The sequence below is a fragment of the Neoarius graeffei genome, chromosome 23 (genome assembly GCF_027579695.1).
Source record: "Neoarius graeffei isolate fNeoGra1 chromosome 23, fNeoGra1.pri, whole genome shotgun sequence".
NCBI lineage: Eukaryota > Metazoa > Chordata > Actinopteri > Siluriformes > Ariidae > Neoarius > Neoarius graeffei.
In genome coordinates, this window is record NC_083591.1 from 51,511,377 (window position 1) to 51,525,221 (window position 13,845).

The 13,845-nt window shown below is 43.1% G+C and overlaps 1 protein-coding gene across 1 annotated transcript in view; it reads left to right on the top strand.

Annotated features, from left to right (window-relative positions):
• Positions 1 to 13,845, top strand: part of LOC132871837 (protein THEM6-like) — a 32,216-nt gene that overhangs the window by 14,705 nt on the left and 3,666 nt on the right. Inside the window, exon 2 of the mRNA XM_060906373.1 lies at positions 11,829 to 12,333. Coding sequence (XP_060762356.1) covers positions 11,829 to 12,333 — 505 coding nt within the window. The remainder of the gene's footprint in view (positions 1 to 11,828; positions 12,334 to 13,845) is intronic.

Below are 13,845 nucleotides of genomic sequence, written 5' to 3' on the forward strand. Positions count from 1 at the left end.
AGAGAATATAATGGCGTAAAATATCGGAGGTAATTTTATTTCATTCTCAAGCCTGTGTATCTGAGGTGGGACAGAAACGGAGACAGGGCTTTAATTTCCAGAGCATGTCTGGGCCTTATATTTAAAATCCCCATGAAATCAGAAAGATAAGTTTTACTGAACATCATCCAGAATCAGCCGCGGGCCTCTTCTTTTGGAGGTTTTGACTCTGACACTCACTTATTTTACAGAAAAAAACAGCAGCCTTCATTATGGGAGTGGTTTTTTTGTTTGTTTGTTTTTGTTATTTATGCCTCCGCCACCGTAAGGTGCAGGAGGCATTATGTTTTCGGGTTGTCCGTGCGTCCGTCCCGAAACCTTGTGAACGTGATATCTCAAAGGCTAATGAAAGGAATTTCACCAAACTTTCACCATTTGTGCACTTTGGGACAAACATGAACTGATTTAGATTTTGAGATCAAAAGGTCTAAGGTCAAGGTCACTGTGAGGTCAAATGTCTGTCCGAAAACCTTGCGAACACAATGTCTCCAAGGCAGATGAAAGGAATTTCATCAAACTTTCACCATTTGTGCATTTGGGGACAAACATGAACTGATTAGATTTTGAGGTTAAAAGGTCACGGGTCAAGATTACTGTGAGGTCAAATGTCCATCCCCAAATCACAACTTAAGGCGTGTAGTCTACCAGGCGGAGGCATCCCCATCGACGCCGTTGGCGTCGAGTTCTTTCTAGTTTTTTTTTTCCCCCCTCTTCCTCTGACATAATCTGCTGCGTTCTTTACTGATGGACAACATTTTTCTGCAATGTTTAACTTTTGTGTTTTGAAAACTAATGTTTGGAAATCTAGAAGGATTTCTGTATTTGTACTGACTTGATGATGATGTAGAAATCATAATCCTATGAAAGTTTTACAAAAAAAAAGGTGCTTAAGACTTTTTTTCACCATATTGAATAAAAATTAATGTATTTTTTTTTTTTTTTTTTATTTGCACTAGCAGTGCTGGTGCAAATTGTTACACTCACATTATTATTATTATTATTATTATTATTATTATTATTATCCTAACGTTTTTTTAGGATGCTATTTCTCCCTCAGTTTTCAACCAATCATCACCAACCCTGTGTCTGAAATCACTCCCTTTTTTAGCCATGTTGAATTTACAGTGGCATGCAAAAGTTCAGGCACCCTTGCTGAAAATGTCTGTTACCGTGAATAGTTAAGTGAGCAGAAGATGAACTGATCACCAAAAGGCATAAAGGTAAAGACAACACATTTCTTTAATATTTTCCACAAGATTACATTTTTATTTCCATCATTTACAGGCGTAAAATACCAAAAAATGAAAAGGACCTGAAGCAAAAGTTTGGGCACCTGATATGGTCAATACTTAGTAACACCCCCTTTGGCAAGTAAACACTTTGTAGCCAGTAGGGATGGCGAAAACTAAAAAAAATCTTGACCGACCACCGAGCCTCAGTCGGTTAACCTATGAGTTTAAACAGGGATGCAAACGGCGCGCCTTTTAGCGGATGCCGCCTTTTTCACGGCTGAATCGTGCAAAGATCCGATTTTTTTTTTTTTTTTTTAGGGGGGCGTTGGAGTGTCTGAATAATTTCATCAGAGTAAATTCTGTATGCTCAAAGGAAAGCAATCGGATCTGCACGATTCAGCCGTGAAAAAGTCGGCATCTGCGCCTTTAGTTTGTGTGGAGAGATATGATCTGCAATAACATGCATTGTTGGCTACAGACCGAAACATACTTTCAGAATGCACTGGCCAAGGCAGGACTAAACTCCATGTGCCTTCTAATAATAATTAAAAAAAAAAAAAGTAATTTGTAAGCTAAAGCCTGTGTCTACACTTTTTTTTCTTTCGCCGAGTGGCAGCTGTGTTCAACTGGAGCGGGACATGACTGAATGGGTGTTTGATTTGTTAGCTGTCTTTAACTGGGGCGGGACATGACTGAATGGGTGTTTCTGATTCGTCAGTTGTCGTCCTTACGTGGCACGCCCCAAGCGTTTACAACACAGAATTCCAAGTCCTCCGCTCCAAAATCGGCAGCTTCAAAACGATTTTTTTTTTTTTTTTTAACCGACAACCAAAAAAAAAATTAACTGGTTGACGTTGATTCAGTCAACCACTGGTCAAACAGTCATTGGTTAACATCCCTAGTAGCCAGTTAATAATCTTTCAGTTCTTACCTGGGGGATTTTCACACATTCGTCCTTGCAAAAGGCTTCCAGTTCTACAAGTTTCTTGGGCTGTCTTGCATGCACTGCTCTTTTGAGATCTATCCACAGATTTTCAATGATGTTTAGGTCAGGGGACTGTGAGGGCCAGGGCAAAACCTTCAGCTTGAGTCTCTTGAGGTATTCCATTGTAGATTTTGAGGTGTGTTTTGGATCATCATCTTTTACAGATGGTGTGATGTTTGCTTCCAGAGTTTGCTGGTATTTATTCGAATCCATGCTTCCCTCGACCAATGAAATGTGCCCTGTGCCACTGGCTGCAACACAACCCCAAAGCATGATCGATCCACACCCATGCTTCAGAGTTGGAGAGGTGTTCTTTTCCTGGAATTTGGCCCCCTTTTTTCTCCAAACATACCTTTGCACATTGTGGCCAAAAAGTTCTATTTTGATTTCATCAGTCCACAGGACTTGTTTCCAAAATGCATCAGGCTTATTTAGATGTTCATTTGCAAACTTCAGATGCTGAATTTTGTGGCTAGGACACAGGAAAGGTTTTCTTCTGATGACTCTCCCATGAAGGTCATATTTGTTCAGGTGTCGCTGCATAGTAGAACAGTGCACCACCACTCCAGGGTCTGCTCAATCTTTCTGAAGGTCTTTTGCAGTCAAACAGGGGTTTTTATTTGCCTTTCTAGCAATCCAACGAGCAGTTCTTTCAGAAACTTTTCTTCATCTTCCAGACCTCACCTGGATCTCCACTGTTTCTGTTAACTGCCATTTCTTAATAGCATTACAATCTGAGGAAACGGCTACCTGAAAGCATTTTGCTCTGTTCTTGTAGCCTTCTCCTGCTTTGAGAGCATCAATTATTTTATTATTCAGAATGCGAGGGAGTTGCTTAGAGGAGCCCATGGCTGTTGATTTTAGGTACAAGTTTGAGGAGTCAGAGAATTTATACAGCTTTGAAATCTGCATCATCTGACCTTTCCTAATGAAGAATTTGAACAAGCCACAGCTCAATAAGCTAATTCAGGTCTGGAACCTTGGTAAAAGTTACCTGAGAACTCAAATGTTTTGGGGTGCCCAAACTTTCGCATGGTGTTCCTTTTCTTTTTTCACTCTCCAATTGTACAAAACAAAAATAATACACAAATCTTGCAGAAAACGCTGAAAAGAAATGTCTCGTCTTTACCTTTATGCCTTTTGGTGATCAGTTCATCTTCTGCTCACCTAACTATTCACAGTAACAGACATTTTCAGTAAGGGTGCCCAAACTTTTGCATGCCACTGTGGTTTGTTTGGTCCACGGCAGGCGTCGCTTATCCACGCGATCTTCACAAGACTTGTGCGAGACTTCAAAACGTGACGTGTCAGCCAGGTGTCAGTGCCGCCATTTTGAAAACTGTTTTCCAAACGAAATATTGCGCAAAAACGAGTTTAAATGACGATTACTGCCGACTTTTTTCAAACTTTCCTGATTGCTATCAAAACAAACAAAACTTCCAGCTTGATTACATCCGCATTCGAAAGAGGGCGTGCGCGTCTTTTGACAATCCATGTGTCTGAAATCGCTCCCTACTCACTATATAGCGAGGACGCCATTTTGTAGTGCTGTCCAAAACCTTAATGAGGATTATTTACGCCCTATATAGTGCACTCAAAGTATCCCACAATGCATCACGAAACGTAGTGTACAACCAATGGTCACTAACCAAAGCAATATATCCCATCATGCATTGCGGTCACGCTGAAAGAAATCAAATTAAAAGTCTCAAATTTGTTTTAATAAAAGGCAGCTGCAAAGAAGAAAGTATTCAGCCTTGATTTAAAAGAACTGAAAGATGCAGGGACTTTGATTAATGTTGGAAATACGCTCAGTATAATATGGATTTATCACAAAATTACATGCATGTATTTATTATTTTGAAAACCCACCAGCCGACTGATCTGGCACGTTTTAATTGTGCGACAGTAATGATGTAAATACCAGCGCAATGGAGTAGTGTCTGAAAGCGGTTTACAATTTTACCAATGAACTCATCATCTCATCTCATTATCTCTAGCCACTTTATCCTGTTCTACAGGGTCGCAGGCAAGCTGGAGCCCATCCCAGCTGACTACGGGCGAAAGGCGGGGTACACCCTGGACAAGTCGCCAGGTCATCACAGGGCCGACACATAGACACAGACAACCATTCACACTCACATTCACACCTACGGTCAATTTAGAGTCACCAGTTAACCTAACCTGCATGTCTTTGGACTGTGGGGGAAACCGGAGCACCCGGAGGAAACCCACGCGGACACGGGGAAAACATGCAAACTCCACACAGAGAGGCCCTCGCCGGCCACAGGGCTCGAACCCGGACCTTCTTGCTGTGAGGCGACAGCGCTAACCACTACACCACCGTGCCGCCCCACCAATGAACTCACTATATAGCAATTCCCTATATAGTGAGCGATTTCAGACACGGCAAATTTCACATGAAGAATACCTCTGGGCTGAATTATGTTTCTATGACTTTTGGTGCTGATCTGGATCACTGAACTGGAATGATCCATGAAAAACTTATCTTTTTTTCAATCACTTATAACTCTGTCAATTTTCATGATTTTTTTTTTTTTTTTTTTTTTAAATTTTGTTCAGGGCGCAAATTTTCCTCCCTAAGCGTCATTCTCTATCTCTTACCGTTCTGGATCTATATGGCACGGTGACCTGACGTCCTGGTTTGTAACAGCTAGCGCAAATCACTGTGACTTTAGTTACAGTCTCTATTTAGTTTATTTTGAGGATTCATCCTGTATTCCAATTTGCATCCAATCAGATGTTTACTAGATTATTTATTTCGCCCTCATAACCAAACTGGGCGGGACATATTGCTCTGTAGTAGCAGCAAGTTATTGTCAAACGTGGGTGTTTCTTGTGTTTATTCTCCTTCCAAACCACCTCTTATGTGTTGGAAAGATGATTGGCGTTCATGTGTGTGTGTGGGTGTTTTTTTTTTGTTTGTTTTTTCCCCTTTCCCAAAATCTTGATATTGGTTCAAACGTGTACAGTCATTGAGGGCTGAACCTGTGATCATCAGTGCACTGTGGTGTTTAATACAGAGCTAATTTGTGTGTATGAAAAGGTGTGCAAGTATTTGGACGTCTCGGCTCAAAGAAAGACGTACGAAAGAGATATTGAGAATCTTTATAGTCTGTCTTTCTTTATAGTACGTCTGTCTCTTCCCCCTCCTCACGTTATGGTAACATGGGGTAACTCCGCCACATGAAAGAGGTTTAAAAGAGAAGAAAAAAAAAAGACTGCTGTAGACGGGTGACAAACAAGTCACAGGATGTACCAATCCAAGACGCAGTGCAGCAAATCTCATTCCACATAGTAATTGAGCGAGTCTCCATTCCTCACACAGCTCATTCTGGCTGAACTTGTCTCGCCTGTATTTCTCGATTCCTCCTCCACTCTTGTGCAAGCAGCGACCTGTGGGGTGGGGGATGCTAGATGGACTCATTAACCCAACAAGCCACACAAGTCACATGTTAAAAATGATGGATTGGTAAAAGCAGTGCGGTTCCGTGTCTGGATTCTGTTTTAAAGGGGTACCAAATATAATATATACAGTTGCTGATGTGACAAAGTAACGTATTCTTAAGTATTCTATCAAATGTATATACTAGAAAACAACGAAATATCTTGGTAATTGTAAATATAATACTTTATACGCTAAACCGCACAAGAGTCGCCATTTTTAAAAGACCGTGACGTCAGCGCTACCCACTGCACTAGCGGAACTCTCCGAAATAGAGGAGATAAGCGTGTAATCATGGCGTCGGGCGCATCAAGTGAAAGCGACAGCTCTGTCGAATCATACGAAGAGATCCCGCAAGACACACTGCAAGCAGGCTATGGCTTAGAAGGGTACCAGTTTGAACCTAGGAGAGGTACTCTCGACTCCGGTGATGAAATAAGAGAAGAAAGCTCGGATGACGGCGAGGATGAGACCAGGCCCGGCGCCAGGAACAGTTTACTAAGGGGGCAATTAGAAATCGCAAGGGGGCAAATATTTTTCATATAGTGTGTAGTAGTGATGGCGGTCTGACAACGTGTTTCAAACAATTAACTGCGCCAACCACAAAACCACGGCCCCGAAGGTTGCTTTAGTACGGGAAAATCATGTGACGTATTACCAGGGCAGTTGCGCTTTATCAACACCCGTGCCCACCTGTTACCCCTCCCCTCCGATTTTCTCACAGACACGCGGTACAACCGGAAAGATGCCAAACATAAAACAACACACACAAACCTACAGGCAAGTCCTTTAAATTTAAAATGCATACAAATAGCTCCGCAGCATGAAAACAAAACGTCAATGCAAGTCTAAGGTACTTGGCTCGGCGGCCAAAATCATAATTTAAAAAAAAAAAATCAACAGACCCTGCGGCTGCACCAGTAATAGCCTTCCTGACTCGCACCGAGTCAACGCTAACCACTTAATCCGCGATCCCAGTTTAGGCATGTAGGGGACTAAACACTCTGAAGTGATGAATTTTCACCCCCGCTGCATGGGGGGTGACGTCAACGACACGTATTCTTACGCTATTTGCGCACAAAGCGGACCATATATGAACACGTACACCAACATAAACGGAGATAAATTTAGCCTACAAAGAAAGAAAATGGATTCACAATATTGTGATTGAATTCGTTTAATTCGGTGGGGGAAAGACTACTCCCGTAAACTGACTGCATATTACAGAGACAGTGCACTTGTACTGTAAGTGTAGACTACATGTAAAACCCCCACCCGCACGACCCCTCCCCTTGTCCTTATCACAGGTCTGTGTGTGCGCGGCTGTGTCAGCATTTCACACACACCCACAATAACAATTAAGAAAACAATTAAGTGATCCGAGTCTCCGTTGAGGGGGCGGGGCTGTAGCCACGAGGGGGTGACGCCCCCTTTCGCCCCCCCACGGCGCCGGGCCTGGATGAGACTGATGCTGACCATGGGCATGGCGAGCGTGGGGCAGAGCGTCTGCGTGCAGGTGACACGGCGTGGCGCTCGTGCGGAAAATGTAACGTGGAGTTGCTCACGAGTCCAGCAGAATTTATTTGCTGCAATGAGATAGGCGCCACCCGTGGACTTGCGAAATCGTCGCAAGAGGCAGAAACAGGTATTTCACACATGCTATTCCCAACCTCAGTGAGCCAACACAACTGGGCACATACATACGTCATGAGTGTTACGCAGAGAAAATGAACGTGCATTCTGATTGGATAAAATTAATATCATGGCGGGCTGTTCAAACTGCGGAAATAGTTTGCTCGAGCTACTTTCAAAACACTATAACTTTCCAACCTTAGAACAAAAAACTTTTGTAAGTCTTGAATAAGGTTCGTTAATGTGTGTTTTATTGTTATATTTACTCTATATATTGCCCTCTGTTCCCCTTTAAACCTCACTCGGGGGTAAAGATTCACTGACTGGAGTCAGTGCCCTGGTGTCTTCATAACACTACGATAAACCTACACCAGTTTGAAACCTCATTAATCAGGGGAACTTTGGGAGGTGATCGATTTGGGCATCTCTGGATCAGTGAAGTCCAATATACACGCACACTTTTCTGTTCCTGGTGTTAATTGCTCAAACTTTTTTACCAAATAAATTTCCTCGAGCGTGTTCCTGCTGCTCTTTCTGTCTCTCTCTGCCATTTCGTTGTCAGGGCCCAAGGGAAGAGAGCGTGGCCTCTGGGTCAGGGCCCTGGGGAAGGAGGCGCAGTCTACCACTGTTCAAAGCTCTTTACACATTATAATCCACCACACTGTAGTGTATCAAAACATTTAAAATTTGTATTATATTAAATCTTTGATGCATTAAATATATTTATCCATCACTGATGGCATTTTTGGAGAAACCAAAGCCTGGGAGGGAAACTGAAGCCTGGGAGGGATATATAAAATGTCCTGTTTAAAGGTGCAGTTTGCAATGTTTAATGTATGTGAATACCAAAGAACCTTACTCCTAGTCCTTAGCTTTGCCCACACTGGGAACGGAGTACTCATCTCCACCCCATCACCCTAAAGACAACTCACAAAGCAGAGAGGTCCACAAGCGCCAGCGACCGCCGGTTTTCTCCACCTACACAGACGTCCACGCCGGCTACTTGATCCCAGAAAGAAAAAAAAAAAAAAAACCTTGCCTTTCAACGTTCAAGCGGGTTTTTTTTTTTTTTTTTTTAATATATCGTCGGGCGGCACGGTGGTGTAGTGGTTAGCGCTGTCACCTCACAGCAAGAAGGTCCGGGTTCGAGCCCCGTGGCCGGCGAGGGCCTTTCTGTGTGGAGTTTGCATGTTCTCCCCGTGTCCGCGTGGGTTTCCTCCGGGTGCTCCGGTTTCCCCCACAGTCCAAAGACATGCAGGTTAGGTTAACTGGTGACTCTAAATTGACCGTAGGTGTGAATGTGAGTGTGAATGGCTGTCTGTGTCTATGTGTCAGCCCTGTGATGACCTGGCGACTTGTCCAGGGTGTACCCCACCTTTCGCCCGTAGTCAGCTGGGATAGGCTCCAGCTTGCCTGCGACCCTGTAGAACAGGATAAAGCGGCTACAGATAATGAGATGAGATATATCGTCTCCGCTGCCCATAAGTTGCTGCAAATCCAATTATTTATACCCCCATTCCAAAGGAGGGATGGTATACTGGTTTACCTCTGTCCATCCGTATCTCCGTCTGTCCAAAACACCCTCCCTTTTTCTCAGCAACCACACATCATAACCAAACTTGAGCTTGGGGTTCTATACCGTGTGTACCGTTTTCAGGTCTGTCGCACATCAACTTCCTCTTTACCGACTCAATGTATTTACGAAACATATAGCACGGATTTACAAAATTTTCCTAACACTTTCCTCAGCAACTACGAACCACAACTACTTGATTCATAATAAGTGTCGTATTCCTTCGATTGCTTGCATGCTGATCTAAGCGAGAGCGGGGTAGACGGAAGTGAGCAGTAGCTCACAGTTGATCTTGTTCCTCCACGAAATTCGCTTCGATTCGGGTCTAACGTGACCAGAAGCGACGTCATGTTTTGTTGATCGATTCTCGTGCTCTGGTTGTCTGAGCCAGACCATGCCATAGTGTATGTAGTTATGTTACAGAGCCAGGCAGCGTACTACAGAGGGGAGCTGAGAAAGCCAAGCACACGCACATCTGGAAGGAAATTTCATACATATTTTGCGAGTATTTTACAGGGAAATGGTTAGTAACTTGCATTATTTTTTTTCGTGGTCTGGTTTCCATCAAATCCTGCGCTCTGATTGGCTGGTGAGCAGGTCCGTATCCTACGGTACGGACCCTGGTTTGTACCTCTGGTGACTTGTTCGTTCACAACAACAAAAAACATAGTAGGAATTTTTGTCAATATTTATCTTTATTATAAGATTTATTTACAAGATTTTTATCAAAAATCTTATAAATTTTTGCCAGCATTCCTCAGCATAATAGCATTAATTTTACATCATGGATAGCGATAACGGCAGTCCACAGCGAAAGCGAGTTTTACTACCCTTAGGAAGAAAAATAAAAGAAAACATTTCAGGAGAAAGCTAAAAACCTCTAACTGTTGCTAACGCTGAGCAAAAACATGGCTGAATCCTGAATGACTCAATTTTGTATAAATAGGGGACTACATAGGTGGCAAAATGTAGTTTTTTTTTTTTTTTTTTTCCTGCCATGGAAGTGCACTTGTATACCGAGGAGGAAGCCATTTGCATTACAGCCGTGAATGAGGATTCAGAATGGCGGCTCGGCTCGGTTTTCCCTTTCGGGCGCTCTCGTTTTCTGTTAGAATTTGGTAAAGAAAAAAAAAATTATTTACCAGCTTAAGGTCGGTCCGTATGGTGAAATACCGTGACCTCGGCCCAGAGGGCCTCGCTCAGTACTTTCAAGACCTCGGTCACGGTATTTCACGATACGGACCTCCCAGCTGGTAAATAACATATGTATGAGCTGAGAATGCGCTAGAAGGCATGTAAATTTCAAAATTTTCTGAGGGGGCATACCCCTAGACCCCTAGCATTAGTGTGCCGAGGCAATTTCGCCACCACAAATTCCAGAGCCACTTGCTACCTTTTTTTTTTTATTTTTTTATTTATTTATTTATTTATTTTTTTATTTTTTTTTTTTAAACTCCCCTGCTGGCCGAAAGGGGGATTATGTTGTGGTGATTTCTGTCCGTTCGTCCGTCCTGGGAAGGGTGCTCACCGTCTGAAATCAACTCCTCTCACGATTTTTGGAAGAATTTCACGAAACTTGGCAGGATTCTGTGTTATATGTCGGTAATATGCATATTCCAGTTTCATGAAATTGGGTCACATTTTTACCAGAGTTACATTCCTTGATTTAACACAATTATAATTTGACAATTTCATGAGTGTGTTTTTATGCCTCCGCCACCTTAAGGTGCAGGAGGCATTATGTTTTCGGGTTGTCCGTGCGTGCGTCCGTCCGTGCGTCCATCCCGAAACCTTGTGAACACGGTATCTCAAAGGCTAATGAAAGGAATTTCACAAAACTTTCATCATTTGTGCACTTTGGGACAAACATGAACTGATTTTAGATTTTGAGGTTAAAAGGTCACAGGTCAAGATTACTGTGAGGTTAAATGTCCATCCCCAAATCACAACTTAATAAGGCGTGTAGCCTATCAGGTGGAGGCATCCCCATTGACACCGCTGGCGTTGAGTTCTATCTAGTTCCTTCTCAAATCAACTCCTCCTCCTCAATTTTTGGAGGAATTTCACGAAACTTGGCACGATTCTTTGTTCTATATCGTTAATACGCCTATTGCGATTTTGTTCAATTCGGTCACATTTTACCAGAGTTATGGCATCGTTGCCAGCGGGGGATATTGTGTTCTTGGAGCACTGTTGTTGTTTTTTTTTTTTTTTTTTTTTTTTTTTTTTTTTAAATCAAATCAAGTTTATTTGTATAGCGCTTTTAACAATAAACATTGTCGCAAAGCAGCTTTACAGAATTTGAACGACTTAAAACATGAGCTCATTTTATCCCTAATCTATCCCCAATGAGCAAGCCTGTGGCGACGGTGGCAAGGAAAAACTCCCTCAGACGACATGAGGAAGAAACCTCGAGAGGAACCAGACTCAGAAGGGAACCCATCCTCATTTGGGCAACAACAGACAGCCTGACTATAATATTAACAGTTTTAACAGGTATAACCCTCAACTGTCCACATGGGGCCGTCCTTCACAGGAGCGGTGCGATAAAACTCCGACCAGACACAGGGCACCAGGATGGATCAAGCAGGTCCGAGGGGCAGAAGAGGCCAGCATCTCAATCCCAGGACCGACATGTAACTCAGAAGGACAGATTGGGGGGGGGAAGAGAGAGAGAGAGAAAAAGAAAACACGTTAGCCGGCTACATTGGATTTTCTGGAGAACCCTGTGAAGTGAGGTGGTGCAGCTCTCTAAACTTTGAACTACTCACTCACTGTTCCTCGAAATAACTTTTTTTTTTTTTTAAATCATGAAATGGTTTCATTCTAACGGTAGCTACTGATGAACTTTTTTTTTTTCTTCTTCCCCAAGAGTGTCTCTTTTTGTTTTGCTTGTTGTAGGAGCGACCTGTTGTTGTGGGTGTTGGCTGTTTTGCTGGTACTCTTCTGCTGCTTGGATGTGTGGTACTATCTTCGCCTCGTGGCCGTTTTACTCCGGGCCTGGTTCCTCTCTCCGGTGTTTGACGTCACGGCAGAGCAGTCCATCGGCGGCTGCGTCCTTCTGCACGATGTCGACATGTGCCACATGAACAACGCACGCTACCTGCGCGAGTGTGACTTCGCCCGCATTTCCCTGTACGCACGCAACGGTGTGCTGAAGGCCATCAGGGCCCTGGGGGCAACGATGGTGGTGGGGGCGACTACCGTGCGCTACAGACGGCCCCTGTGCGTGGGCGAAAAGTTCGAGCTGCGCACTCGTATCGTCACCTGGGACGAGAAAGCGTTCTACGTCGAGCAGCGCTTCGTGTCCAATAAGGATAGGATGGTGGCAGCTGTCATGTTCTGCAAACAGAACGTGCTGCGTGGCAGCCCGGATAAAATCCTCCAGCACCTCTGTAAGAGAAAGGTGAGTAACGGGCTGAAATGGAAGATGCTCCAAAAGCAAAAAGATTCTTCCAGAAGTAATGGTATGCATGATTTGGACATTCAAATGAAGACTATATATTGATGACTGACTTATTTATTTATTTTACATGCTTGCAGTCATATTATAACTTTGATGTTAAATATATATATATATTTTTAAGTTTACATTGATGCTGTGAAACTGCAAAGCTTTCTGTGCAGAAGACCGAGTTGGAAAACTTTAGTTACAGCTTTATCTCTGACTGTTGCATCGTGCTGACAGTGGAGACTCCTTCCTCAAGTGCAGAAGCATCTGGGAAAGAAACAAAAGCATGCCGGTGTAAATCTAAAGTGTTTGAAAGCAATAATTTCCCTCTTTATCTACATTATAATCTCTCATATAATTCATGTGCACGACATCACGCTTATTTCCCAAACCAGAAGTCCGCCATGCTGGATGATGACGACAACCAAGATAGTGGTGCTTCTCGTGTGAGCTGCTCTCGCTTTGTGATATTTTTTTTTTCTTTTAATTTCTTTGCCTTTGAAGAAAGGCAGTGTTTACTTTGTGTGTGGGATATAACTGCGGTAATAATGTTACTCATGACAGAGAAACGGTTCTTCAGAATTCCCAAAATAATTAAAAATGGCGACAAAATGGATGAAGAGCTGTCCAGAGAACGCTGTAACTCAAAAACATACATCATAAGGACTTGACTGAGGAAAAGCTAATTACACCCGTGTGTGTGTGGGGGGGACCACTTTATATTTGGTAAGAGTTCATGGCTAATTAACCCTTTGGTGACTGACCCCTTGAAAATGGTTCCTCCAGGAACGATGACTTTTCAGTTGTCAAGACAACGGAAAAACTAAAATACAAAAACAGAAAGATACGTCACAATGCTCTTGTGCACAAAACAAAATGCTCTTGTATTTTAGTTGTTCCGCTACAGATAATGAGATGAGAAGACAACCACCCGCCAGACACAAAGGAATTGTCGGCATCTAGGCTCTTATAAGCTGTCGTTGGTTGTCCATGAGTTTTGTAGAATGAGAATACCCTGATATCAGCGTGAGCTCAGTCGCTCATAATGAGGCTAAATCCTCCGTATAATCGGACGGCTTTAACATGTACAGGTCAAAGCCACAAATTCCAACTTGTTCTCTGAATCTTGACTTGGCAGCGGACTCCAGAGAATCATAATATTTCTAGAAAGTCGGAGATGCATCACAGTTGTTATTGTTCGCACGAGATGGCATTTTGGATTTGTATATCGTCCAACATGGCGGCGGGTGCATACGTCACACTATTTTGTCACATAGGTGCACACCAGTGGCGGCTCCTGAATTGTTTTTCGGGGGGGGGCAATTTCCCCCCGTTATGTCTACACGGACCGTAAATGTCCACAGGACTGAAGTAAATTGACCTAGGTAGCAAGTCAATTGGCCGAACTTGTTTTTGCCTGGTAAATTCAGATATCAATATAGACAATATCTCTTCTCTCCACTAGGT